The 27,911-nt window shown below is 42.3% G+C and overlaps 1 protein-coding gene and 2 long non-coding RNA genes across 3 annotated transcripts in view; 2 read left to right on the forward strand and 1 right to left on the reverse strand.

Annotated features, from left to right (window-relative positions):
• The first annotated feature begins 813 nt into the window (after nt 1-813).
• LOC149998021 (uncharacterized) lies at nt 814-3,317 on the forward strand. The gene is made up of 3 exons (XR_016514119.1): nt 814-856; nt 2,850-2,904; nt 2,986-3,317. It is a non-coding gene; the product is annotated as an uncharacterized LOC149998021 (long non-coding RNA).
• A 3,022-nt stretch (nt 3,318-6,339) lies between these two features.
• Nucleotides 6,340-27,911, reverse strand: part of LOC149998022 (SKA complex subunit 2) — a 78,313-nt gene continuing 56,741 nt past the window's right edge. The window contains exon 4 of the mRNA XM_090257719.1: nt 6,340-6,509. Within this exon, the coding sequence (XP_090113845.1) occupies nt 6,471-6,509 (39 nt within the window). The 3' untranslated portion in view covers nt 6,340-6,470. The remainder of the gene's footprint in view (nt 6,510-27,911) is intronic.
• On the forward strand, nt 9,550-23,678 carry LOC149998023 (uncharacterized). The gene is made up of 3 exons (XR_016514017.1): nt 9,550-10,246; nt 20,032-20,103; nt 23,664-23,678. It is a non-coding gene; the product is annotated as an uncharacterized LOC149998023 (long non-coding RNA).

Below are 27,911 nucleotides of genomic sequence, written 5' to 3' on the forward strand. Positions count from 1 at the left end.
GGCCAGGTTTTGTTTAAAAACTCTCTTGGAATTTGAATAGATTGCATTACATCGGTAGGTTCATTTGAAGGGAACTGACATCTTCACAACACCTAAGAACATGGTATCTTCACGTCGTGTATTCTTCCTAATGTCCTTCAGAAGAGTTTTAATGTTTTGATCACGTAGGTCTTACGCATTTTTTGTTAAGTCTGTTTCTAGGTACTTGATGCATTTTTATTGATATTGCAAGTGGGATCTTTCTTTCATTTTTTAATTAGTCTTTTGTGGTACGTGGGACAACTCTTGAGGTTTGCGTATTAATCATTTGATTTTGGATTCACTTACTGAATTGTCATTTTACTTGACATTAAAATTCTAGTCGATGCTCTTGCACTTTTAGGTTTGGCATCATCTCCTATGCACATGCGTTTTGTCTCTTTCCAATACTTCACTTTTCTTATTAAATTGATTAGGACCTCCTCAACAATGATGAATAGTAACAGTAATAACAGGCATCCTACTCTTGTTCTTGAACTTAAAACAAAGCTGCTGCGTTGTTTCCGGTAGATACTTTTATTTTCTTTTTCTACTTCTAAGAGCTTTTATTAGGGACTAACTGCTGAACGTTATCCAAAGCAGCCAATGAAACACATTGCCAGCTCCCTGCAAGATCCTAACTTAGGGAGTATGGAAGAAGAGTCAAAGGGTATTCAACAAATTCCTGTCCTCAAGAAAGTTATCACCTTACCTAGAAGGGAACAAATAAAGATTTAGAGATAGTGGTCATTGTGATGAATAATTGTGATGTTGCTTTCTTCTTAAAACAGTTCCGTGCCGCAAGAACACCTGTGGGCAATAATGGAGGAAAGCCAAGGTAAATATTAGTCTGACAGTTTTTAAAGTAGGATTTTACAACTAGAGGAGCTTCTTCCTGGAGGTGGCCTGAAGTGACCTCTGAAAATGGTGCGCTACTCATTTGACCCAGAAAACCCCACAAAATCATGCAAATCAAGAGTTTTAAATATTCATGTTCACTTTGAGAACACTTGGGAAACAGCCAGGCCAAAAGGGTATGCATATCTGAAAAGCCACCAAGCAGCTAAAGGATGTCACTTTGCAGAAGCAATGTGTGCCATTCTGTCCTTACAATGGTGGAGTTGGTAGGAGTGCCCAGGCCAAAGACTGGGGCTGGGTGCAGGTTGGTGCCCCCAAAAGAGTGCTGCGTTTTTGCTGCACATGCTTAAAACTGCAGAGAGCAGTGCTGAACTTAAGGGTTGGGGTGCAGACTCTCTGGGCATTGAGCACATCCAGGTGAGCAAAGCTCCCAAGATGCAGCGCAGAGTTCACGGCGCTCATGGTGGATTAACGCCCACAAGGGCTCTCAGGCCTGCCACACTGAGATGCTCCTCCCTGAAAAAGAGCAGATTGGTCCTGAACCAGAAGAAGAAGATGCATAGAAAAGAAAAGAAAAGAAAAGTCCCATAAGGAACTGAAGCAAGAAAAACTTGAAAGTAAATTTATCATAAAATAAATGCTTAGAAAAGTTAAAAAAAAGAAAAAGAAAAGAAAGAACTAGAGGAGAACTTAGAACTCTACCTCAGTCTCATTTTACAGTGAGGAAACCGCTAAGTTTGGAAAGAACACTTGTTAACTCTGATGCTTTGCCTGGACTTTGCAAAATGAGCTCCGTAGCCAAAGCTGATAGAGAGTGTGACTAGCACAGGTGCATCTGCTGCCACTGGTCCTTTAAGGAAACAGGGAGCAAAGGGGGAGGTCTTGGTTGTACTTGTTCCTGCTGGTGGTGGAGCTCTGGGGAAGGGACAGGGAAAGCCACGTGGCCTTAGGGTAAAGGCTCTGGTCTCCTTCAAGGCTGACGGAATGTAGACTATATGAGTCCTTCCTGTAAGGTGGCAGGAAAATTTCCCTTCCCCTCCTCCTGGTTTTCAGGCCCCTACTCTCTCTATTCCCTTTATCCCAACTTCATAGAGTTTTAACTGGGCAAGACCTTACGCAGTAGTTTGTCTTTTCTTTTTTTTTTTTTTTAATAATAAGGAAACAGAGAGGAGGAAGGGAAATATCTTGCTCCATGGCCACATTGCTAGTGTCAGAAAGAAGATGGTGCCTTTCCAGCTGGGGGTCTCTCCATTGATTACCCCGTGCTTGGACTGTGAGCTACACTTTATGTCAGAACTCAGTACACACGTACCACACAGACATAAGTCGTTTCTAAAACAGACTCATTATGCACTCTGATTTTTTTCTATTCTGTTTCAGTCAAAAAGAATACTTTGTAGTCTAGTGCTGGTTGTGACTTGTAAACTGATTTCACAACTCACTCAGCGGTGACAGCCTGCAGTACGGAAGTCAGCAAGCTAGCTAACTTAGCTAACTGCTATTTGGACTCAGGCATTTAGTTGTGTGATTTAACTTATAGGATAAAGCAGCTAGAAAGTTAAAAGCACCTTCTTACCCTCACCCCCACCCCCAGCAAAGGGTGTATGTGGGACTAAGTCTAAATGGGACAGATGTGAAATGCTTCTGGAGAGAGCAAACTGCTTCTGCCCAGTGTGGCTGTGCAGTTTTTCCCCAATGCACTTCAGGGCGCTTGGCCAAGGGCCAGGAAAGTGCTTCAGGCTGAAAATCCCACCTGTACTCCATGCCAGACCACCCAGAGAGGTCACCCCAGAGACATGGCAGGGACATTTTAAACAGACACAGAGAACCCCTGGAAGCCCAGTGTGCAAAGAATCATTTCCAAGGTCCCAGGTCTACAGTGACTTTGCCTCTGAGTATGGACCCAGTTACCCATTTAATCCTAATAAGGCGAGGGACAAATCACTAATTGTTGGTATGCGTTTTCCTCCAAGGGGCTTTCTCTCGCGACTCCTGAATAAGGACCGACCGGTGGAAAGCCAGATGGAGGTAAATTTCAGGAGGATCAAGCACTGTGGCGGGAAAAAGTGGGGGACAGGCAGGATTCATGTTTCCCTCTCTGTTTTCTAGGAGGGCGGTTTCTGGAGCTGGCGGCGGGGTGCACATGGCCCTTTGAAAAAAGAAGAGGCACAGCATCTGCAAAACATGGGTTCCTCTGATGAGGAGGAGCCTTCAGACATGTAAATAACTGGGAGTTATTTAGAATTCCTGTCTAAAAGGGGGAAATAATGAATAGTTTCATTGTTCCTTTCAAGAGTAAAAGCTTTGACCTTCTTTTTCTCTCCCCAGAACAAAGGAGGGAGTCTCCTCTAAAACCCTGGAATCAGTAGTAACAGAAAGTGACACCTGATCCTCCTGCTGAGTGAACCAGGTTACTAATAAATTGTTTTTCTCTACTGAAATGTGTACGTTTGTAACCACCACTAGCCATGAGGGAAAGAATTAAAATGTAAATAGGTAAATATATATACACACAAATAGCACGAGCCATAAGCAAGAAAAGCAAGGCTGAAGCAGGACTCCCGGGGTAGCCAGCACTTCCTCAAGCAGCAGTGTGGTCAAACAAGGGTGAAAAGGGACTCCTCTCCCCCATGTTCCCCAATATAGTCTGTCCCCGAGAACTGGAAGATACATCATCATCCAGGGGTGTGGGTTATTAAGTCAAATAACAATTTATCCTGGTGCTCTGGCCCCTGGCTCACCAAGCGCCAGTTATGTACAACATACTTGACCCCCATTGTGGCCCCCCATCATCAGGTCTTAGGGCTGTCAGAATATTTGGATCCCTGAGCATGCCTTTACGGTGAGGCCTGTCTTCTCCCCTGAGATCTTAAACTTGCACAAACCTGTGCCCTGTCTTGGTGTAACGGGTTCTCCATCCTTACAAGCTAGTAGAAAGTTCACAGTTAAGGGAAGAAAGTCATTTCAGATTAAGACTCTAATTAGATAGAAGTCATTAAGAAAATAAGTAATTTAGTAATGTCAGCTAAATTAATAAAAGCTTATATTCATCTTTCAGTCAAAGGTTGAGTATACAATAGCAAGCTAACATAAAAAATTGAGGAATCCCTAAGGCTCGGCCCCTTACAATGTAACAGGAGCAACAGCTCTACCTAAGACACAGGCAAACACACACAGGAGACTTCCAGCCAAGATGGAGGCCTAGAGTGACACGCTCCATCTCTCTCCACAACTAAGAAGGAATACAACTACCACAAAACCAGAAATAACCAGAAGTTCCAGAAAATAAATGGAAGTCCAACGTAGGAAGTTATAAAGAAGTGGTGCTCATCCAGAAGGGTAGGAGGTGTGAAGCTGGGGTGGAGAGGTCAAACTGTGCTGGTGGTGGCAGCAACGGCGATGATGGTGGGATGGTGGTAAGCATAGACACCCGTATTTAAGGGGAGGCGAGAAGCACCTGGAGAGCACCCCTGGCTGTAGACCAGACCCGTCAGCTTGCGATTCCAACACCAAGGAAGGCAGACCCCCATTGCCTTGGACTGTGAGGAGGCCCAGAGTGGGTGGGGACAGAGGAGGAGGCTCCCAGTCTCTCAGCGGAGAGTGAACGGCAGGAATCCATCTTGGACCCCTGCCCCCACAAAAATGCCACAACATGGTGAGAAGGGCCACCCGGTTGTGACGAGTGCATGCGGCTCCGCCCCCTATAGCATAGGAGGTGTGACAGCCCTGCCCAGAAAGCAAAGGTAAACATAAAACTGCAAGGATGGCACAGATCATGATAGAGATCCCAGTGATGCAGCTGACCAGACAGCAAATATCTACTCTAACAAAACAGCAGATAGGAAATCTTTCTGAGGCACAGTTCAGAGCTTTGGTTATAAAAATGCTTACAGACCTAACAGCAGATCTTAAACAAGACAGGGAAGGAATGATGGCTAGTCCTGCTGAAATGAACACATACAAAACAAGTGGTGAGGGATCAAATCAACAAATTGGAACACAGGGAAGGAAAAAAGAGTCAACCAGTGCAGAAAGAGGAAACGAAACGTGAGGAGAATGAGGAGAGGCTCAGAAACCCATGGGACAGCTATAAGCGGGCCAACATCCAAATCATAGGGTTGCCAGAATGTGAAGAAGAAGAAGTAGAAATTGAAAAATTATGTGAAAAAATAATGAAGCAGAACTTCCCTAACCTGGGGAAGGAAATAGACTTACAGGTCCAGGAAGCACAGAGAGTTAAAAAAAAAAAAAAGGACCCTGGAAGAACCACACCAAGACACATTATAATCAAAATGTCAAAAATTAAGGAGAAAGAGAGAATTCTAAAAGCAGCAAGAGAGAAGAAGAGAATTACATACAAAGGGGTCCCAATAAGACTATCAGCTGATTTCTCAAAAGAAACTCTGCAGGAGAGAAGAGACTGGCAAGAAATATTCAAAGAAATGAAAAGCAAAAACCTACAACCAAGATTATCCAGTGAAGCTCTCATTCAGAATGAAAAGGCAGAGAAAGTGCTTCCAGGACAAAGTAAAACTGAAGGAGTTCATCAGATCCAAATCACTGTTACATGAAATGTTAAAGGGACTTGTTTAGGAGAAAGAGGATCAAAACTATGAACATTAAAATAAAAACTGTATCACAACAACCAACAACAGAAGCTAAGGAATGGAAACAAACGCAAACTAAGTAGGCAACGAGAGTGGGAAAAGAATGATAGGTAGGGGAACATTATGGGGGGAGGTCAGTGGGGAGGAGGAAGGGGGGAAAGGGAGGGAGATGGTACAGGAATTAAGAAGCATAGTAGGAGGGAGTGGAGTAGACAGGAAGATGTTGAGAAGAACTATATACACAACCAATAGGCATGGACTAAGTGGGGGTGCACTGGGCAGAGGGGAATAAAGGGAAAACAAATTGGGACAACTGTAACAGCATAATCAATAAAGCATATTTTAAAAATTGAGTTAATTATTTAGATAAGTCTAACATTGCTGGTATTTAGGAAAAGAATATTTAGTTAATAGGATCATGATTCATGTAAACAAACAATCAACATTGACCAATTAACAACCTCCTCATTTCACTTCAAATATACAGCATTATTTTAAAGATTTTTATGGGAATATGTTACAAGAAATCCTCCATGTTAAATGAAAACCACAAAGGATTTTTTTTACTTTGTTTTTATTGTCGACACTATTACAGATGTCCCCATTCCCCCCAGAAAAATTTCACAAATCAAGCAAATAGCTCACCAAATATCTTCTCTTTTTGCCTAATAAAATTAGAAAACAAGTAAACAAACAAAATGTAGGACCCAGCAAGAATTATGTTAAATTCTGAATACCTACCTTTTTCCATACCTTTCTTAAAAATGATTTTTGAGAAAGAGACAAGAAGAGAGAGAGAGAGAGAGAGAGAGAGAGAGAGAGAGACAAACAGAGAGATGTTGGATTTGTTGTTCCACTTACCTGTGCATTCATTGGTTGATTCTTGTATGTGCTCTAACCGGAGATCAAACCCGCAACTTTGGCGTATACTCTGACCAATGGAGTTACCCGGCCAGGGTTTTCAGTTTCTTTTTTAATTCACTTTATTTATTGAGCTTTTACTGTAAAGCAGTCACTTTCTAGGCCCTGGGGATACAGAGACAGACATAAAAGGCAAGATCCCTGCTCTTCAGGTGCTCAAATTCTGCCACAGCTTTTCTCTCTCTTAACATTGTATGGGTATAAAGTCTTATTTCCTGTTGGAGATGGAATTCACATTAGAATCACTCCGGCGACCGGCGAGCTTTGAAAAATTCCCAGTACCACGACTTCACTCCGAAGTTACGAATTCAGTGGGACTTTGGTGGGGCCTGGGCTCAGGAATTTAAAAACTCCTGAGGTGATGTTCATGCACACAGGTCTGAGAACCACAGTCGGGGTGCCGTTGAAGGCTGTTTTGGGCCAGCCTCGGGGTTTCAGCAGCGATACAAGTAACTCCCTTTCAATTTTTCAAGCCTGGTGGTCGTTTTTGGTCAATCCCACTGGACGGCTAATTAGAATCCAAAAATGTGTCAGCCAGTGTCACTTTTTTAAAAAAATGTAATCTTTGTGGTATTTTTTTTCCCCATGACCATTTCGTCCCCTTATACTCCCCTCCCCCCAGCAATCCCCACGCTGTCGTCCAGTGTCACTTTAGGAACGCCTTTGTGGAAAGCCTCGCGCAGCTCAGCCCCCGGACCTCTGGTCAATCCTTTCACCGCCACACCGCTCCGCCATCGCCCTGACTTCCAGCTCCACACTGCCTTCTGCTGATGAAGCAATGCTATAGCATGGAGGTCACCACAATTAGCTCCCTGCCTCTGACTGACTGCATCCCAGGTCCGCCTTCACAAAGAACATGATTGTTCATTTTGTTCACAAGCTAGAGTTTTAAAAAGAGGAGTCTGAAAAGGGGGAGGATCAGGCTGCTTATGTACCCCACTATTTTTGTCCTTCCTAGTCTCCCATCTTTCCATTTCTGCTTATACTAACATTAGCTTGGAGAGGAGAATTCTCTTCCAGATCACTGATTCTCAATGAGCTGGATTTGCAGGCAGCGAGCCGAAATGGCCTCTTATAAGCAAATGACATTTTTTTCCTTCTCTGCTCTCCGAGGAGCCAACTTCAAAGTGAGCTAATCTCTTTCTTAATAGGCTTTACTGATTTATGCAAGAAGTAACCGGACTACAACATCCTGACTTTTTCTTCTTGATGCAACCTTGGTAAGAATCTGAAACAGGTCATGGGGCTAAGCAGCTGCTGTGCTAGGTAGAGGTGACCTCACTGCCTTCAACTCCTGGCCCAGCCAATCCCAGGTTTCGGGGTCTGCTACTTGCAGCACTGCGGTCTGTATCAGTTAGGGATGGTTTGGGTTCTAGCATCAGAAAAGCTGACTCAATCTGGCTTAACCAATAAAGGGAACTCATTCACTCACATAACTAAAACTTCAAGAAGTAACATTAGCTTCAGGCAAAGCTTGATCCAGTGGGCCTTGAGTGCCACCATAAACTATGCCTTCAGTTTGTCCTTCATTCTAGAACATCCAACTGTAAAGAGAGTCACTTTGCTTGCAGACACTTCCACTATTTACAAGTTACCTTCTTGAGACCCCTTCCAGAGGAGAAGTGATGACCTCTCCTCCACAAAGGTGGAACCCACTAGGCTGGCCACTCTCTTCTGTTTGTTTGTTTCTGTCTGTCTGTCTTTCTGGCATGAACTTGATTTGCTGCACTCCCATCGCACGAGGTGATTTTCCCATTGGTCAAGTGACCCTGTGGAAGGTAGCTGAGCTTGACCCTTCCTCCCAACGACACTGCACGTAGGTTGGAGAATCATATACAACCTCCTTACCTGGGGAAAACCCAGCTTATATCAGTTGTGGCAGCATAATTACTAACAGTATCCCCTTTGCCTCTCAAAATGGGCTCATCCGACCAATAGGAGATCCCTGCTTGGAGGGACCCTAACAGCTAGCTGGTGGGATGGTCTCAGGGCTGATGTCCAGAGAGGTCCCTGGCTATGTGGACAAAAGATGCCGAAGTCCAGTCTGCCCTTCACCTGTAAAGTCCTGCACCTGGCACAGGGCTGGGTGCTCCAAGAGGGTGCCTTTTCTTAAGGTGCTCAGGTTAACGAATATGTGCTCATATAAATATTGGTATGATTATCGGTACACATGTGGAATGTATATTCTATATACATATAGTTGCACATTAATATCTAAGTGTACTTCATCCTGTTCAGTGGTTTCATATTTATGATGCTTTCAACTATTCTTCTTCTGATGAATTTGTTTCTCTGTCGCTGCTTTTACAAGGAGGGCTACAAGGAACATCCGTGTACCTGTACCTTTGTGTCTCATATAGAGTTTCTTGGAATACATTCTTAAAAATAAGATAGCTAGATTGAAGAGTAAGTTCACTTTAAAATTTGCTAGAAACTGTGTCATTGCCTTTCCAAAGTCCTGACTACCAAAATTCCACTTTTTGATACTAAAATGTAGTTAAAAGAAAATGAAGTGGGGCTTATCAAAAAATACTACCATATGCACCTTATTAAGGAAAGAGTGGTAAATCCTTACTGATTAATTCAACGGTTTTTGGTCTTCTGTCTGCATGTGAAATAACATGGGGGTTTAGTAAAAATCTAGATTCCCAGATCTAAACCCAAGAAATTCTACTGTGAGCATTTTAAACAACCACCCAGGGGGTTCTGGGCTGCTCTGAGAAATGATGGCACACGTTTGCATCTTAGTTATATTATTTATTAGCTGCACAGAATGTTTTTTTGTTTTTTGTTTCCAAACCCAGGGAGAAGTAGCCCCCTTTCACTGAGAGACTGGGTGCATTTCAGGCCGCTGTTTGTACAGTGCCCTGGGAGTGGTAGCTCAGTCTTACAGTCTCTCTGATTGTCACAGTCCTGTGGGATCCAGGAGCTCATGTCCCCACCTCCCACGGCCAACTAGAGCCAGATGTACAGGGGGCAGCCCCTGAGCGGCAGCTGCAAAAACCAGGGCACCGCCCGCGTGTTGCTGGCGCTGTGGAGCGCTGCAGAGGGAGAGCGCAGAGATGATGGTGCCCGCCTGTTGGAGCGTAAAGACGGCACCTGATGAGAAAAAAGAAAATCGAGAGCTTAAAAAAAAAAAAAAAAAAAAGGTAGTAAGGCAGGGGAGAGTGTGAGAACGGCTGCCACCAGCCCCTGTCCCGAAGGGTTTCCCAGCAGGCCCGGCCCCTCGGGCCAAGGCTCTAAGATCAGCAGGAGAGTCTCTTGCGTGGAAAATCTGGGCACTTTTCAGAAGGCTGCTTCCGCGCTGGGCCTTTGGGTCTCCCGGATGCAGCCCCGTTGCTTTTCACAGCCAGATGTTTGGGGAGCTTGTCTCTGGAGTGCAAATCTAAAAACGTTGGTGACTGATGTGGGGCACCCGCCCTCAGTTCCAATGGAGAAGCCCTGGGCCTGTGAGTCCCCGCGCGATTGTGGATTAGGGAGCCGCGTCTCAGCCCCTCCTAACCACCTCCATGCGGCTTGTTTCTCGTTTGCAGATGTGAAGCAGCAGCTGAGCGAGTTTTCAGGATTTTCCCCCCAGAGGACATTGTTTCATACGCCGCTGTCGATCTGGTGTGTCCGCGGAAGCGGGGAATTCAGGCTCTTTTTAGCTCACAGCCTTGGACACCTCTGTGTATTATCTTTGCTCTAATCTTAGCTTCGATCTTGAGCTCTCTCTGCAGGGAAGGCATACAATTGAACAGTCTGCCTCTTGTGCCAGTTCTAGTTGGAAAACCTAGTCTGGTCCAGGGAGATTTTTCCAGCAAGAGACTGTCTTTGTAAACCACCCATAAAGTGGCACTGAGGTGAGTTTGTTACTCAGCTGATCACTGGAAAGCAGGTGAAGCTAGATTCTATGTCTTGTTGAAAACTACTCCACTTTACCATTTCCAAAATAAGACAAGCCCCCACCCTTCCTGGCAGCTATATAGAACAGAAAACTAAAAGTCCTTTGAAAGAAAAGCCCCCTAAACAGCCCAGGGAATTTTGAAAACCCTTCAAGAAGTTATTGATCTCATTTGGGTGCCTCTGTCCATAGAACTTTGGTATATGGTCTGAGCGGAGCCAGAGAGTAGGGGGAACACCGGCAAATGGCAGCAGGAGGACACTTGTCAGAGGAGGCCTGGGGACAGAGGGCCATGGTGAGGAGGACAGTGAGGGACCAAGACTCGCCCATGCCAGCCTCCTTCTGGGGTCCAAGCTGAGTGAGAAAGGAAGTTTTAAGTACAGTGGTGCCTGTTGACTTGTACATGCAACAGGGGTCTTGGGTCACCACAGGGCTCAGGGTATTTGCAAGAATAGTTCCAAGTACTCACTGGACTGGGGCTGTTTCTGGGGAAGTGGTTTCCACAGCGAGAGGAGGTGAGATGTTGATGTCACCCTGGGGGCAACACTGAGCTGTTTCTTCTCACTAGAACTCTCTAGTCATTGTTTCCCTTAGCAGAGCAGAAACTTCTCTGTTATTCTACAGCTGTTCTAACTGCAGAGATGTGACAAAGTGCAATGATGCCATGAGCCCTGGGCAGCACAACCCAACCGAAGCCACATCCTGGGCTTCAGGAGTCATGAGCACAGGCAGCCTCTCAGACACCGGTTCATTCGAGAGAGGTCCGTCAAGGGCCCCAATATACACATGGAAAAGGGCACGAAGATGTGTTAGATATGGTGCTAATGTGCATAAGGAACCTTAGGCGATCTTAGCCTTTGGCCAAGGTAATCCATGGTTAGGAATCTATTTCCTATGTAAGTAACTTCAAATATGGAAAAAAGATTTATTCATAAGAATCTATGGCATCCAGCACATCGATAGCAATTTAAAACTGGACCCAATTTAAAGCATCTACAATATGGAAATGGCGAAGAAAATTATGGCATCTTCATTTGGTTGTCTATTTGGGAGCTTTTACAAACAATGCAATGATGTGGGAAACACTTATGTTATAATAAGTTAAAAAACAAAAACAAAGATACAAATTGGCTTATTTTAATTAGGACCCACCCAGTGTCCGGGAATGTCGCCAATTCCATACAATATTTTTTTGTGGATGCTGGTCCAAGGAAAGAAGGAGAATAGAAGTATCAAACAGAAGGTTCCCCCAGTCATCGACCCCCTTGACCACCTAATGTTAAAGGACTGCCCCCTCTTCCTCAATGTGGGCAACTGCAGTAATGATGACTCATTATTCTGAGAGTTCTTTCACTTTCTCCATCCCCGTCCCTGTCCCCAGGCTTCTGCTTGTATGAGATGAGTAGATGGTGTTTGTGGCAGAGCCAGTTCCACCCTAATCTGCATGTCCAGAGCCGACATGTAGCTTCATTTTCTGGTGGTAACTTTGGTACCACGAAGAGCTTAAGATTTGGACGATAGTCCTTTATAGGGCAACAAGGAAGTACACAAGTCAGCATCCTCTTTTTTTTTTTTTTAAAGGATATTTTATTGATTATGTTGTTACAGTAGTCCCAATTTTTTCCCTTTTGTTCCCCTCTGCCCAGTACCCACCTACCCTCCAGCAATCCCACCCCCCTTAGTTCATGTCCATGGGTCATGCATATAAGTTCTTTGGCTTCACCCTTTCCTATATTATTCTTAATTTCCCCCTGTCAATTTTGTACCTAAAATTATGCTTCTTAATCCCTGCACCATTTCCCCATTTCTCCCCCTTCCCCCTCCCAGCTGATACCCATCCAAATGATCCCCACACCTATGATTCTGTTCCTATTCTTGTTTTCTTAGTTGGATTTTGTTTTTATTTTTTTAGATTCAGTTGTTGATAGTTGTGAGTTTGTTGTCATTTTAATGTTCATAGTTTTGATCTTCTTTTTCTTAAGTAAGTCCCTTTGACATTTCACATAATGATGCCTTGGTGGTGATGAACTCCTTTAGCTTTGCCTTGTCTGGGAAGCACTTTATCTGCCCTTCCATTCTAAATGATAGCTTTGCTGGATAGCGTAATCTTGGTTGTAAGTCCTCGCTTTTCATCACCTTGAATACTTCTTGCCAGTCCCTTCTTGACTGCAAAGTTTCTTTTGAGAAGGTAGCTGATAGTCTTATGGGAACTACTTTGTAGGGAACTCTCATCTTCTCTTTTGTTGCTTTTAAGATTCCCTCTTGATCTTTCACCTTTGGCATTTTAATTGTGATGTGTCTTGGTGTTGTCCCCTTTGGGTCCAACTTGTTTGGGACTCTGTATTGGCTGTTTATTTCTTCCTTATGTTTCAAATCATTGATGTGAATCCTGACTTCCTTCCCTTCACTGTTGGTCCCCTGTAGGTTTTTCTTTATTTCACTTAGTGTAGCTTTCATTTCTTTCCTTATTTATTTGCCATGCTCAATGAATTCTCTGAGCATCCTTATCACCAGTGTTTTGAATTCTGCATCTGATAGGTTGGCTATCTTTGTTTCGCTTTGTTCTTTTCATGGAGTTTTGTTCTGTTTTTTCATTTGGGCCACATTTCTCTGTTTACTCAACTTGGCAGCCTCCCTGTGTTTTTTTCTGTGTATTAGGTAGAGCTGCTTTAATTCCCTGTCTTGGAGCACCTGTTACGTTGTAAGGGGCAGAGTGTTAGGTATTGACCAGGGCGGGGCAACCTGTTCCACTGCTTTGTGGTGTTGTATGTTGGGGAGGGGTCTGAGATGGAACAATGCTACTTGCTCAGCACTCGCCCTGTTTCCAGTCACTTCACTCACTTTCCATATATGACTGGTGCCCCTCTAGCTGTTGCCCTGGTGGTGGTTCCCTGAGCAGATGGGTTTGAGTGCTTTCCAGGACTGTGGCGGCCCTCTGAACAGACAGACATGGGTGGTTTCTTCTCCCGCGCAACCCCACAGCCAGAAACTATGAGGCTTTATTTTCCCAGCGCTGGGAACCTGCGCTTCAGGGTCTGGCCTGGGGCTGGGATCACTCCCCAGGTGTGAGTGTGGGACCACTCGTTCCACCAGCCGCCACCACTGCCTTGCTGCTGCCTTGCCACTGCCACACCGTGTCCTCTTCACCCCACCTCTCCATTTCTGCTGCTCCTACCCAGCTGGATGAATATTTACTCTTTAAATTCTTAGTTGTTAGACTTCCATACAGTTTGATTTTCTGGCAGTTCTGGTTGTTCTTTGTTTTGAGGTTAGTTGTGATCCTTCTTATGATTGTGCAAGGAGGTGAAGTGTGTCTACCTATGCCTCCATCTTGGCCGGACATGTGAGCTAACTTTTTATTAATCAAGAGATGAGAGAAGATTTCTCATACACACTAATCACTGGAGTTCAAAACCATTCCTGACGGGTAGTTGGAGTCTATTAGTTTCCTCAAACTGCTGTAACAAAGTACCATAAACTTGGCTTAAACAACAGAAATTTATCCTCTCACAGTTTTGGTGTATAGAAGTCCAAAATTGAAATGTTGCAGTCCAATGTTTGTGTCCCTCTCCCTCAAACTCATATGTTGAAACCTGACCACCCAATGCAATAGTATTATTTCTTTTGGCAAGTAATTAGGGTTAGATGAGATCATGAGTGTGAAGCTGACATTCACTTCCCTTTGAAGGCCTAGCAAACAATACTTAGGATTGTTAGCTGTGTATATACTGAGATTACAATTTGTGGTTGCGTTTACTTTAAAAGGCACACATGACATTTTATTTTTCTTAACGACATTCAGTCTACCTTGTATATACCTTGTCCTGTCTTTATATGAAATTAAGGATTCTACTTCCTTATGTTAATCTATGTCCCCTACATTTTTAGCAAAATGTTTTGCATGTAGCAGTAGCAGGTGCTCATCAAAGACTGGTTGGATAAATGATTGTTAGTAGGTGATAACTTGTAACAGATGAAGTTTTGATCATTCTTCTGTGAGTGCCATAATTCTAAATATTTTGTATTTGGGAAACTAAAACTTTATCTAATTAGATTTTATAGGCAATTCGACCAGTGAATGTTTTGAGTAGCAGACTTAGTATGCTTTGAGTTGCTATTTCATGTTGCTTGCCAGGCATTTTTGTTCATTGGATGTGGTGTTAAGTTGTTGGATGTCTACCTTTGTGAGACACAGTATTCCTCAAGATTAAGATAAAGGGATAACACACTTGGTGTTCTCAACTTTTAGAATATGTCCACTTGCCAAGTTGAGTAACAGTGCATGACAGCGAGTTGTCTAGGCTAAACACCAGTTTCATTAGTTTTTTGTTTTTGTTTTTTTGTGACGTGTACTTCCAGACAATAAAGGCTGGGAAGAAGGTTGTCAGGTAAATGTGTGTATGTGTGTATGCTTTGTAAGTAAAAACATTCTAGGGCTGGTTTAAGATACTCCAAAAGCACATTAACAAATGTGGTTGGTGGATTGGAATCCTGCTGTAGTGTCAAGGCTAAAAGACTAATATCCTTTACTGGTACTTTATATTCATTCTATAGACTAGAATGATGGTTTAAGTACTAACATACTAAATTCCTAGTATAAGAAATAACTCATTCCTCTAGCCATCTATTGAGTACTTTGTAGCTAATATAGCTGTTGATGGTGCAAAGACATTGACTGATGTCACTAGCTTAATTTTCTAAAATTATAGATTTAAAAAGTCTTATTCACTGGAGATTAAGTGTTTTCCTTTTTTGGAGAAAACTTTAAATGGGTATGTAAAGTACTCCGATGACATTGTTGTATGGCTGCCAACTTGTTAGTACAAAATCAAAATCATCTTGCTTTGCATAAGGTAGAGGTACTTGGCTGAATAAGGCTTTTATTTATTTTTCTTGATAAAATTCAAAGTTATTTCAGCCTATAGGTTTTATGACCTATTTTTCCAGTACCCTGAGAAGGCTGGTCTGGAAAACCTATTTAGAATAGGTATTTAGTAAAGTACTGACAGTACCTTGAAATCAAACATTTGCTAATTAAAGAAAAATTAACTCATAGTTGAAATAGAATAGTTCTTTCATTTCACTTGTGTGAGCCTGCTGAGAATACTTATGTGGAATTTTGAATTTGGAACCTCTGATGGCTACAGAAACAAAAGCTCTGGTGTCGTCCTGGGCTTGAAGAAGCCTGTCTTCCTTCGAATTATGTGAGGAAGGGATTCCATACTGATGCTAAATTTTCAGAAACCTAATTCTAGCAAGAGAGTCATCGCTGCATGAGGCCAATCCTGGAATCAGTTTCCTTTAGAAACCAGTACTATGTGCTAGACACTGGGAATAAGATGCAGCTCTTCTCTCTTGGAGTTTATGGGCCAGACGTTGTGCCAGACAGTAATTTATAAAATAGAATATAAAAGGGGCTGTGAAGGAAGCAAATTGGGTGCTAGTTATAGTGTCTGAAGAAAATGGTTTAATGTGCCGGCTTTCACACCGGAGTGTCTTCTCCACATGTGCGCACAGGGCTGACCTCTGAAAAGGCCGTCATTGCTTTTCTAGATTAATGGCCGTGTTGAGCCAAGTGGGAGGGGCACCTTTTCCCAACCATTGTAAAGGGTTGTATACTGGGTTTCAGACCCTGTTTCCCAGAGTGAATTGCTCACTATCAAAGCCCATCTGCAGAAATTTTGGAGTCGTCCCTGACTCAGTGGTAGCCCCCACCTAACAGAGTGGCAAGTGAAGAATCAGACGTGGATTCTGAGAATTTCCAGGAAATGACAACATTTTAGAACTGTAAAGTGTGTCCCCTTCCCAGCCACCCACACTGATGTTCATTCTGTAGGTCAGCTACTTTTTAAAAAGCAGTGTAGCCAAAGGGCAGAAGAATGTCACTCAGATTTCAGCTTTAAGGGGGAGTTCAGGTTGCAGGAGCTTGACCAGCACTTGGGAATTTCCTGGGATGCCAGGCCCTGTGGCTTCCTTGGGAAGCTCTGCAGCAGGCACCTCTGCCCCCGCAACTTCCCACCCTCTTTACCGCCCGCATCCACCGCCCCTGGCTGCTGGCGTCCGTGGCCGCCAGGTGTGCAGCCCAGTTCTGCCTCACTGTGAGGGGGAAGGGGAGGTCCGTCAGGAGGGAGCTGTCCTCTCTGCAGAAAAAAGGACCCCTTGGTCCCCAGTGATTCTGGAGAAAAAGGCTGGCTCTTCTGTAGTACTCTCACCCCAGACTAATATAACTGCCTAAAGGTTGGAACCTGAGGTGGGGGAGGGGTGCTTTCTTGCTAAGGGGCACGTGCATGATATGGCTGCCAATTGTGACACAGCTGCCAACTGTGACATGCTGCCAATTGTGACATGGCTGCCAATTGTAGGCTCCTGCTCAGTGCGTGCGCCTGCACCTCATTTGTCTGGGTCTCATTGCGCTGCCCCAGACACCCCTGCTCCCGACACCAGATCGCTCACTGTGCCCTGGGCCCCCAGGTCACTCACTGTGCCCCATCCCCTCCGGGTCACTCCTTGTGCCCCAGCTTTCCTAGGTTGCTCATTGTGTCACCCGGACCTCTGCTGGCATGTCCGGGCTGCACCTCTGGGCCCCACTGATTGTTGTACAATTGCAGCTGTTGTGGCTGCTGGCCGAAGCATCGCCAATGTATGATGCGAAGTTGACAACGGACAACTTCCTAGACAGAAAAACATTTTCAACACTTCAGGAGATCCTAACTCAGGAACCAAAAGCCCCTGAGACGAGAGAACCTCCTGAAGCTATGACGGAGCAAGACAGCTCAGCTCTGCTCCAACGGCCTCTTTACCCGTGGAACAATGCAGACCCTTCCACAGGCCTGCAGAAGTTTCCAACTCAGCCTCCCAAGTATAATAAACATATTAAGGTGACAGGTCGACCTTCGGACCCGGAACTCACGGTAAAACCAAAGGCTACTGTGGAGGCTGAACGTCTGACATCCCCACCGCCGGCCACAGCTCCTCCGAAACACCCTGAGGAGACACTTCGACATCCAGAGACTGTTCAGCCCCAGAAGCCATTCTGGCCTGAGGTAACAGGCCTACATTTGAACCTGGACCTCATCATAAAGCCAGGAGCTATCGTGGAGGCTGAACATCCGACACCCTTGCAGCAGGCCACAGCTCCTCCGAAACACCCTGAGGAGACACTTCGACATCCAGAGACTGTTCAGCCTCAGCAGCCAACCTGGTCTGAGATAACAGATCCCTCTTGGGACAAGCAGTTTATAAGGGCCCATCAGGCAGTGTCATCTGAGGTCGGTCCTCCAATGCCTGAACAGAATACCATCGTCAATATATGTGAGCTCTGTTCCTGCCAAAATGAGACGCTGTCTTGTTCTGGCCTCGGCCCAACGCAGAAGCTCCACAGAGTGCCTGTGCCAGACCCCGACACGTACAACGACACCTTCACCACCTTGTAAGAATTGCCTTTCATCCTTTGTTCTCCGCAACATGCCTGACCTGCCGGCCTTCTCCTCCTGGTCTCCCTGAGCCGTCCTCATCTTCTCAAACCCACACTGACTACTTCCTGCTTTTATATTTTGTTTGTCATCTATTCCTTATCTTCATTCTCCTTCTTACCATTGTTTCCTCCTCCGCATTTTTCCTTAGTGATTTTTCTTTAGCCCCATCACTTCATTCCTTAACCCTCTACTCTCCGCCCACTTTTACGCCATCCTCTTTACAGCTTCGTGGCCCTCTCCGAATCTCATTGGTGGTGATACAACAAATTGGATAAGAGAAGAGATTCTAGAGCCAGAGTGCCCGAGTTTGAATGCAGTTATGCCATATATTAGTGTTTGGATTCAATTTCATCATCCGTAGAGTCAAGATTATGATAGTTATCATCTCTTAGGATTGTTGTGAGATTTAGATGAGTTCACATATGTCAGTGCCTATCATATATGCAGTTATACCCAGAACTCACATTTGCCACCTGGCTTTCTAAATATATCACCCATTCTGTGTCCAGCCAGGGCTAAGTACTATGGGAGCCACAGATGTATGACATTGTCTATAAAACATGACAATGACAGGTGGGAAGAAAGGGAATATGACTAAAAAGGGAGATGATATATAGTTAAGTACTAAAAAAGATACGGGCCAGAGGTGGTATAATTCAGCAGAATCTGTAGTCACTGGCCTATGGAAGTCGGAAGACTGCATGGCTAAGCTATAACTTTAACTGGGACTTAAAGGTGCCTGTGGTTTGTTACATAGAGGAAAAATAATGTGTACAGTCTTGGCAGCAGCATGGCTGCAGGAACGATCAGGACTTATTAGGCTAGTCTTGCTGTCAAGAATTGGTTTAGGAAGCGGTGAAAAATATGCTTATGAAAAACTTTGGCTCTAGGAGTTTGGAAATTGCACTGAGACTGGGAGAGCCCCTGAATGTTTTCAAGTGAGAGAGACAGGTGGTAAAAATAAGAGGGTTATTTTAAATTCCATATGTAGAGCGATCTCAAGAGGAAAGCCTGATTCAGGGAGACCAGTAGAATACTTGAGCAAAATCTAGCAGTAAAGCGAGAAGAGTGGTTGTGATAGGAGGAGAAAGAACATCCTGGGAACAGTGTAAAGAAAAACCGACAGGCTGTAGTAACTGGCTGGAGTTGGGGAATGGGATGTACAGGAAAGATAAAAATCAAATACGACCCTGTAAAGTTTCTGTCCTGGGTGATGAGGAGAACCACAGTGGTGTACGAGGTGGACAAAGAGCAGTTGGAGAGGAGAGCCAGACTGAAGGAGACAAGTTCAGACTGGGCAGTTTTTATTGGGGAGCCGAAAGCAACCAGAAGGATTCTGGTTGGGTGGAAGTGTCCACTGTGCAGAGGGACAGACAGGGACCCGTTTGACTTTTCTCACCTTCCTGGGAAACGCGCATATAAACTGGATAGGTAAGTTGTCACTGAGGGACAAGGACAAAGCTAAAGGTGAAGATTCAAAGTCACCCACGGAGTTAGTGGTTGAGACTGAACCTTGGGAATTTCACAGCTTCTTTTAAACACTTGTAATTCATGGGTACAGCCTCCCTGTGTTGTTGGTGTTGGTGTTAAAGTCACAGAAACACACAGGACAAATGTGAAAATCCCACGCAGCACTTCCCGCCACTCCTGTTACCACTTTGGCATGTGTCTGTTCTTGCAATCTCTCTCTTTCTTCTTTTCCTTTTCTTTTGCAGTTTCCCCCCTAAAGAGGTAATACTTTACTCCTTGCTCAGTGATTTGTGCTTTTCCTTGTCAAATATGTCTGTGAGATCTTTCCATATCAGTCCTTCTCATTTCTAATTGCCCTTATCTTTCTAACACCTGGAAAGATTCCCACAGAGGGCACTGACCCAAAGTTTTGCTGTGGCCTGGCTGACACAAGGTTTCTTTATGTTAATTTGCTGATAATGATAAATTTTTCTGTTGAATTATTATTTTTGCATTGGTTTGTACAAGGAGTCATTTTAGACACAGGTGGTTTGGGAGAAAATGCATTCAAAGTAATTAACTGGCATTACCTAGCCTAGATAATAAATTGAGGTTCTGAGGAGATGCCTCATGGTTTGTGCCAGGGGCCCCACATTATGTCTTTATTAATTTGTGCAGACTGGGAAAGCTGATAGCTGTGGAAATTAGAAAGCTGGTATTTTCTGCATTTGATTAATCCCCACAAGCTTGCCATGACTGTTTTAATTACTGTTTGTTCTTTTCCTGCCTATTTAAAGATATTAACTGTGTTTCTTTGCAGCAATTTAAAAGGCAACTCTATTTCTTACCTTGATAAGTATTCATGGAGGTTCTTCCATACAACTGAGAAACTGTGAGTATAGTCTCTCCAAAAATGAATACAAACAAACAAACCTGACTGCACTGTAAGATCCTTCTTAGTCCCCAATTTTGAGGTCAGTAGCTCTGAGAAAAGGTATTCACCTCCATATCATAAATCAACCTCTATTGATTCCAAGTCTGTGTTTATTTTAAAAATTAAATTGGCAGGCCCTCTTTAAAATGAATCAATTTAACCTTATTCTTCACTGTAACAAGTAATACATGTTTATATTCTCAGTATATAAAAATGAAATACAGGTATAGTGAAACCTTCGCTGCCGCCCTCGTCCCCCACCCTTAAGGTGAGGCTGTTCTGAGCTGTTTACTGTGTGCCCTTGCAGACCTTTCCCCGTGCCTTTGCCTACATACTGATAGCACGATAGGCATGTTGTATGATTTTCATTTTTTTTTTTTTTTACATAAATGGTAACAACTTGGTCCTTCCACCTCTTGCTATGTCTTAGATTTGTTTCCTTCCTGGTTAACCAATTCATTTAAACTCCTGCATAATATTCTACAGGATGGGTGTGTTACAGTTAAAAATACCCCTATTGATGGATGTTTAGATTACGTCTAGTTTTCCTGTTGCACGTATTGCTGCAATGAACATTCTTGTACATGCATCTTTGTGAACATGGACAGGCTTTCTGCAGAATAGATATTTAGAAATGAAATTGTTGGGGTGAAGACTATACTGATATAACATTTTAACTGCCCTCAAAGAAGTTGTGCCAACTTATGCTCCAGTCAGTAGTAGGCCACGACAGCATTCATTTCCAGCACTGATAGTCTCCATTTTTTGGCTTATGTAATGAGTGAATAAAAGGGGTCCCATCTGAATTTGAATTTTTCTGATTACTTGTAAATTTAACTGAAGAGTATCATGCGTAGTGAAATAAGCCAGGTGGTGAAAGAAGAATACCATATTATCTCACTTCATACAGGAACCTAATGAGAAAACAAACCAATGAGCAAAGTAGAACCAGAGACATGGAAACAAGGAACAGGCTGACAGTGACCAGAGGAGAGGGGAGAGGGGGAAAAGGGGGGAAAGAAGGGGAAGGGTCTAGTGAAGAAACTAGTGTAAATGACCCATGGACATGGACAACATGGAGGGGGTTGCTGTGGGAGAGGGCTGGGGGTGGGCAGGGCAGGGGAGAGCAGTGGGGGGGGAAATGGGGACAATTGTAAGAGAACAACAATTTTAAGAAATCTTTAAATATTGAACATTTATATTTCTTCTCTGATTTTGCCCTGTCCTTTTTTGCCTATTTTTCTTTTATCTTTTTAAAATCAATTTGTATAAAAGTCAGTTTAGGTACACAAGTAGTTTGGGAAAAATATTTACATTCAAAGTAATTAACTGGCATTTTTTATGACAAGTTTGTGTGTCATATTATTAGTTCAACTCGAATAGATGTCATAAACGACCTCTGAGTTAATAATAAGAGACCTACTAGCCATAGTAATCTAAAAATAGGGTTTATGATCACCCTCTAAGATATCTTATTGGTAACAAAAAATGCTAGAACCAGGCAGGTGTTTTTTTTTTAACTTATGAATTTCTTTGAAATTATATATAGTTTATATTTTTCATGATAGAGTCTGAATTGGAAATTTTATTTCCCAAACTTGTAAGAAAAACGGAAGTCATTTAGCACAAGAAATAAATAAGATTGGTTTTCTTTAAGGAGTAGAGAGAACGGGGTAGTCTGAAAGATGGTGTAGGAGAAAAAACTTTGGATTGTGTAACTATATACCTATGGAATTTTGAGCCATGAGAAATATACATTACACATTTTTAAGGTAAAAATTAAACATTACTTTTTAAAAAAATAATATGTGTTTGGGATCTTATAGACAATAGCATGAATCTGGGAAGTGTTGAAGATTTCTAAGTCAGCTTGAGATTTCTACCTTATGCGGGAGAGGTCTCTAACGTAGGGTCAATAGGCTCCCCAGAGCAGGATTTCTTCAACTTTTTGTTTTTTCCTTTAGTCTCTTTGGTGATTGGCAGAAGCCTCTGTTCTTGGGGACTATGTTTTTAAATGAAATAGAAAAACAATAAAAAATAAATTTAAAAAATATATAAGAAAATAAAGGAAAACTATTACTGAAAAAAAGTTTTCAAATATTTTTTAAAGCTATTGATATAGTAATAGATCTGCTTCTCTTAACATACTAAGAAACGAGCTATAGTGGTAGATCTAATAACTGGTTATAACTTCTAAGTAGTGATGTGAATGACATCTGCAACAAATATGTGATTTGAAAATACGCATACAGTTTTAAGTGATTTAGGGAGGTACAATTTTTTCCAATGTTTTACATTTATGAAAAGGTTTACTATAAACATTGTTGGACATGGCAGTTTTTTTGCTTTTTCTTTCTGGACCATTTCTATGGAAATATGAAAGCGTGAGGTGAGAAAGGGAGGTGAGAAAACAATGAATCAGAGCATCACCCCTGACCATTCCCGCTGCATACACATTCTGGCCATCACTGCTGTTCCTTATAATGTGGTGAATTTCAAGTTGAGGCCAGGGTCTTTGATGCCTTTTTAGGACTCCAAGACTTGTTTGTTGGAATTAAAGTCTTTGTGTTTTTATTTTCATGTTTGTTTGTTTTTAAAGGTAACTATATCTGTGTCATCTGAACTACCTTATAACTGAGAACAGTCCCTGATCTTAGTTGTTGAGTTTCTGGGCCGTAATATTTTGCCATATGCTATGAGTAAAGAATTAAGCTTTGGGGTAGAATGATGCTACAAGATGCGGTTATAAAAATATGTGGCCAACAGACATTGAGCAAAAGCAGAATATTTCAAACGCTGAACTTGATGGAAATGGCTTCACAAGGCAACACAGCACCTCCTCCAATCCCCAAGGCTCCTGAAGGGGGCACCACCTAATGTCATGTGCAAGGAGCGCGGAGTCTCCTGCAAGAGACACCCACGTTGACGTTTGGCAGAGCTGCTTCCGTACAGGCTCTCTACCACTCCCTCGCTCCGTTCTTGGAGGCACTGGCCCTGTGCCTTTCTGCTCCTCACATGTAGGAAATGAGTGAAACTCCCCTCACTCCCCACCCCTAACCCCAAGCATGTCCCTCGTCGTTACTGAGAGACTAGATAAAGCAAAGGCCTTCACATTCCTTGGGCAGACCAGGTGTCAGGCTTGTCTGTGGCTCATTCCTGTTCCCTTCCTCTTTCATTATGGAGAATTCTGGCCAGATCGCTCAGTTTTCTAATTTATTCAACTGTCATTTCTGCTGCGCATATACTGAGCATTGTTTTTATGAATGACAACACTCCATTTGTATAAGGCTGAGTTCATTCTTTTCAGTGGATGTGCTGGCTGCTTACAGCTCTCTGAGGATATTAATTGTGCTATCCTGAAGTCCTCTTGTGCTTCCTCCGTTAACTCCGTATCATTGGCTATAAACTCTTATGTTTGCTTTCGTTTTCTGTCCAGGCTTCTCCATATATATTTCTGTGTCGTAAATAATTGTAGTTATTTTGCCTTTTGATCCAGAAATAACCTTTTTATTTTTCAGAATCTTGAGTAACAATCAGTTAAAAGAAATTCATAAGGACTCATTTCAACGTCTTTTGTTCCTCAAGTCTTTGTAAGTTAATTGTTTTTATTTATAATTTTTTAGTTATATTATCTATAAGATACATAGGGGTTCAGATTAGATAATCTTTACAATTTCTCCCAGCAATAAAATGCTACAATTCTGTAAGTGTGGATAGGGCTTCCAGCCTATCTTGAGCATTTATTATCCTCAATGCATTTTCAATTTTTTAATCATATAAACAAGATATAGGTAGGAAATTGTCTCCAGTTATAGAGGAAAAGTGGTAATAATGTCTGAGTACTTATACACACCCATATGAACCTTGTTATATAAGTATTCATATATCATCTGCCTGTATTTACATTTAATTTAGGGCCCATGGATCAAATAGAGCCTATGGTATGTTTCCATACAGCCCATAAGTTAAGAATACTTTTTACACTTGTAAAGGGCTGTAAACAAAAAAAAGAAAAGAAAGAAGCGAAGAAGAATATGCGAGACAGACTGTCTGTGGCCTGCAAGGCCTAAAATATTTACTGTCTGCCTTTACAGAAAAGGTTTTAAAATGTTAATTTAGTAAAATGAGAAGCATTCAGGTTAACCTCAAATTGTCTCCTAAAGGACAAGAAAATATGGAACACTTACATTAATTTGAATGCTATTAACCCAGAAATTTTCAATAATTTAATCTAAATTAGATTAACATTTACATATCAAATGTTTAACTAAGTAGATGAACTATGTAAACAATATTGTTATGAACATGTTAAGTTACCAGGAGAGCAGATTTGGTGTTCAGGATTTTAATGTTTAAAATGATGGTTAAGTGGTATACTTAGAAATGTCTACACCAAATAAGCTTATGAGAAATGCCTCTAACTTCACTAATTACAAAATAAAGATCTCTCCAGCCTCCTGGCCAAGGAAGAAACACTTGCCTGGTGATTCCATGTACTTAGAGATAAAGGAGATGTCCTTTGCTATAAGAACTCAATTCTTATTGTTTGTCCATGGCATTCAGAGATGTGTATGTCATTAATTTTTTGAAGCTAATTAATGATGCTTTTTAGCAAATAGATGCTTTTTGAAAATATAGAAGGCTTAAGGGAAGTGGGTAGGAAGAGCCTCATGAGGCACTAAAAATAGTCCTTTGAATTATGAAACTTTTCAAGCCTCAGGGCATAAGCACTTTTGAATTGGTCTTCTGGGGTATCTCGCCATCTGGGTTCCAAACCTTACAAACAGGAGGAAGACAAATGAGGTAACTAACTGCTCAATCGATTAGGTCATTCATCCTTTCTGCTGTGAAATACTTTGTAAGCTAATTATTCCATGCCGGCCTAAGTATTCCCATTCATTAAAAAAGGCCAACCAACAAACAAGCTAAAAAAGAATATGCCAAGCACTGTCGCTAGTATTGTAGGCGCAAATATGGGTAAGACATGGCTTCTGCCCTCTAGTAACTCATGATCTCACAGGGAAAATGAACATGCAAGCTCATACCACAATGCACTAGTACTAAACAGAAGACAGTGCTGCAGAGGCGCATAGAGGGAGCCATAAAACAATAAAACCACATTTCCTTTACAACACTTATTTTTCTCCCTCTACTCCCCAGCTATTTGTTTATTTTATAAATATTTGAGTTTACATATGTTCATGTGCCACTTTTAAACATGGTAGACAGTGCAGGTGAGCAAGACCTCATCCATCCTTTCAAGGAGTTTATGCTCAGAGGAAATAGGATGCAAGAATAACTGTATCAAAAAGAAGAAATGGAGATGGGCAATGAGAAATATGAATTGGTTTTGGAACACAGCAGAGGGAAAAGACACTTCAAGTTGGATCAGCAAAGATGTTACTAGAGCAATGCTGTTTGAAGACGACCTTGAAGGGCCCTTAGGGATCATCACACAGACATCTTGGATGGAATAATCTTGCAAAAGGAGCGTGGGGAAAGGCAAAATACAGTAAAAATACCTTGAGTGCCTGTGGAGTACAGCTAGGAAGAACAGACTATTAGAGCCAGATCTTCTAGGGCTTTGAAGGCCAAGCCAAGGATAACATGCCAGGCTACCATGTTATCACACCTGTGCTGTAGGGCAAACTTTCGCCTGCAACAGAATCACTTGAAGAGCCCGTTAAAACTCAAGCTCCACCCCCACAGTTACTGATTCAGTCGGTCCAGAGTAGGGCTGGGAATCTGCATCTTCAATAAGTTCCCAAGTGATGCTGGCCGGTACTGGAGAACCACTTCCAGAGTGTTAATGTGCAGGATGGATTAGAAAGGGAGAGACTAGAAATGGAAACACCAGTGAGAAGACAGTTATACTCATCTAGGTGAATAGTGAGGGACTAAGCTGGAATCAATGGACATAAGAGGAACTCTAGACAAGAATGGGTGTTTTCAAATAAAAATCCAGTACCATTTTGGTTTTTTGTTTTCCCACCACTGTACAACTGAAGCAATTAAATTCATGGGTTATTAAAGCCATGTAAAATAAAAAACGAATTTCTGCTAAAACAATAGAAGTATCGTTCTGAATTAGTTCAAAGTTCTGAATTTTAAAAAGTAGCAACTTTCTTTTTAGTTATGTGAAAAGAGATCTTTTATTTCTTCTGGTATTGAATTGGCCTAGAAAAACAGAACTAAGCCAGGAAGGTGTGTAAGTGTGAGGCTATTTCTTTTTCATACTAGAAATTTGTAATTAAATATAAAGATAAAAGCTTTCAGCTTATAATTTAAATTTGATGAGGCCACGAAATGTCATCTAATCAATTCTTCTCTCAGAAAAGATTATCTTCAAAATTTATCAACATCTATAGTTGTATATTTTCTTTATAAAGATCATGAGGGTGAGATTGTTCAGGGAGGGGAGGGCAGGTTTACGAGCTCTGGAAGGTTCAAATCCCAATTCCTAAGGTTCAGAGTTTAGACTAAAGCTACGTATTCAATATTATCATTCCAACCTCTACCAATTATTTCTACTATTTAGGTATCTAATAGCTAATTCAGGCAATATCTCTCCTTTACTTTTTTCTAGAGATTTATCTGGCAATAATATAAACTTTATTGGGAAGAAATGTTTTGAAGAAATGCCTTTTCTGGAAGTTCTGTAAGTTATAACTATAACTTCATTATGTCTAGAATTTTTATAAAACTTAATTGTAAATCTCTTTGTTATTTCTTTTGAAGTGAGATTAAAATTGTATTAGTAGAAAGCTACTAAAGTTATGTAGCAAGTCGTTTTTGTCTCTAGCCCAGACTAGTGTGAGAATTATCTCACAGATCGGAATGACGCATTCTACAGCAGTGATTCTCAGCCAAGGCGGTTTTGCACCCAGGTGACACTTGGCAATATCCAAAGGCATTCTTAGTTGCCAGGATTGTAGATATGCTACTGGCATGTAGTGGGCAGAGGGCGGAGTTGTTCAACATCCTACAGCGCACAGGACAGCCCCTGTAACAAAGAATTATCTAGCCCAAAATGTTAAGTTATGTAACCCTGTGCTAGAGAAATAAAGACCACTTAATGCAAGTTTTTTTCAAGTACTTACTGTTTTGTATCTAATGCACTGCATGTGTACACATGAAAGCCTAGCTCATACGAGATATCTCCCACAGTGAGATTTATTTAATGTATAGAGGGAGCATTGAGGTTGTTTTATCATATATAAATTAGAATCACTGCCAAAAGAGCTGAATTTTTTTTGTTTGTTTGTTTTTTGTTTTTTGCTTGTGTCTTCTTTTGAAGGAACCTTGGTGGCAATTCAGTCGAAGAACTGAGGCCCGGGACATTTCAGGCCCAGCATGGAATGCGATTTCTACATACATTGTAAGTGAAATAGAAGATAAATACACGTGAAAAGCTATGGGTAAACACATTATCCAGTGATTGGTGAGCTGGGTGTAAGCCCAGTTTGAACTCTGAGAAGTATGGCTTAAGAGCCATTCATTTTTCTCAAATGAGGAAACTAAGGTACAAAGAGGCCAAGGACTTGTCGGACTCATAGGCAGGCTCCGCTTTCCCCAGCACTGACCTTCGGCGGGGGCGATAAAAGGCAGCAAGCAAATATCATTCAAAGTAGCATCGTCCTGGCTATCCCAGCGGTGCTGCTGCTCTGACTTGTGAATGGTCCTTGAAATTCCACTTCTAAATTGAACTTAGATTCCTGCTTACGTGCAAAGTTTCTAACTGTGTAAATGTACGGAACATAGGACTG

The sequence above is a fragment of the Furipterus horrens genome, unplaced genomic scaffold (assembly GCF_987537825.1).
Source record: "Furipterus horrens unplaced genomic scaffold, mFurHor1.1.pri manual_scaffold_11, whole genome shotgun sequence".
Taxonomy (NCBI): Eukaryota; Metazoa; Chordata; class Mammalia; order Chiroptera; family Furipteridae; genus Furipterus; species Furipterus horrens.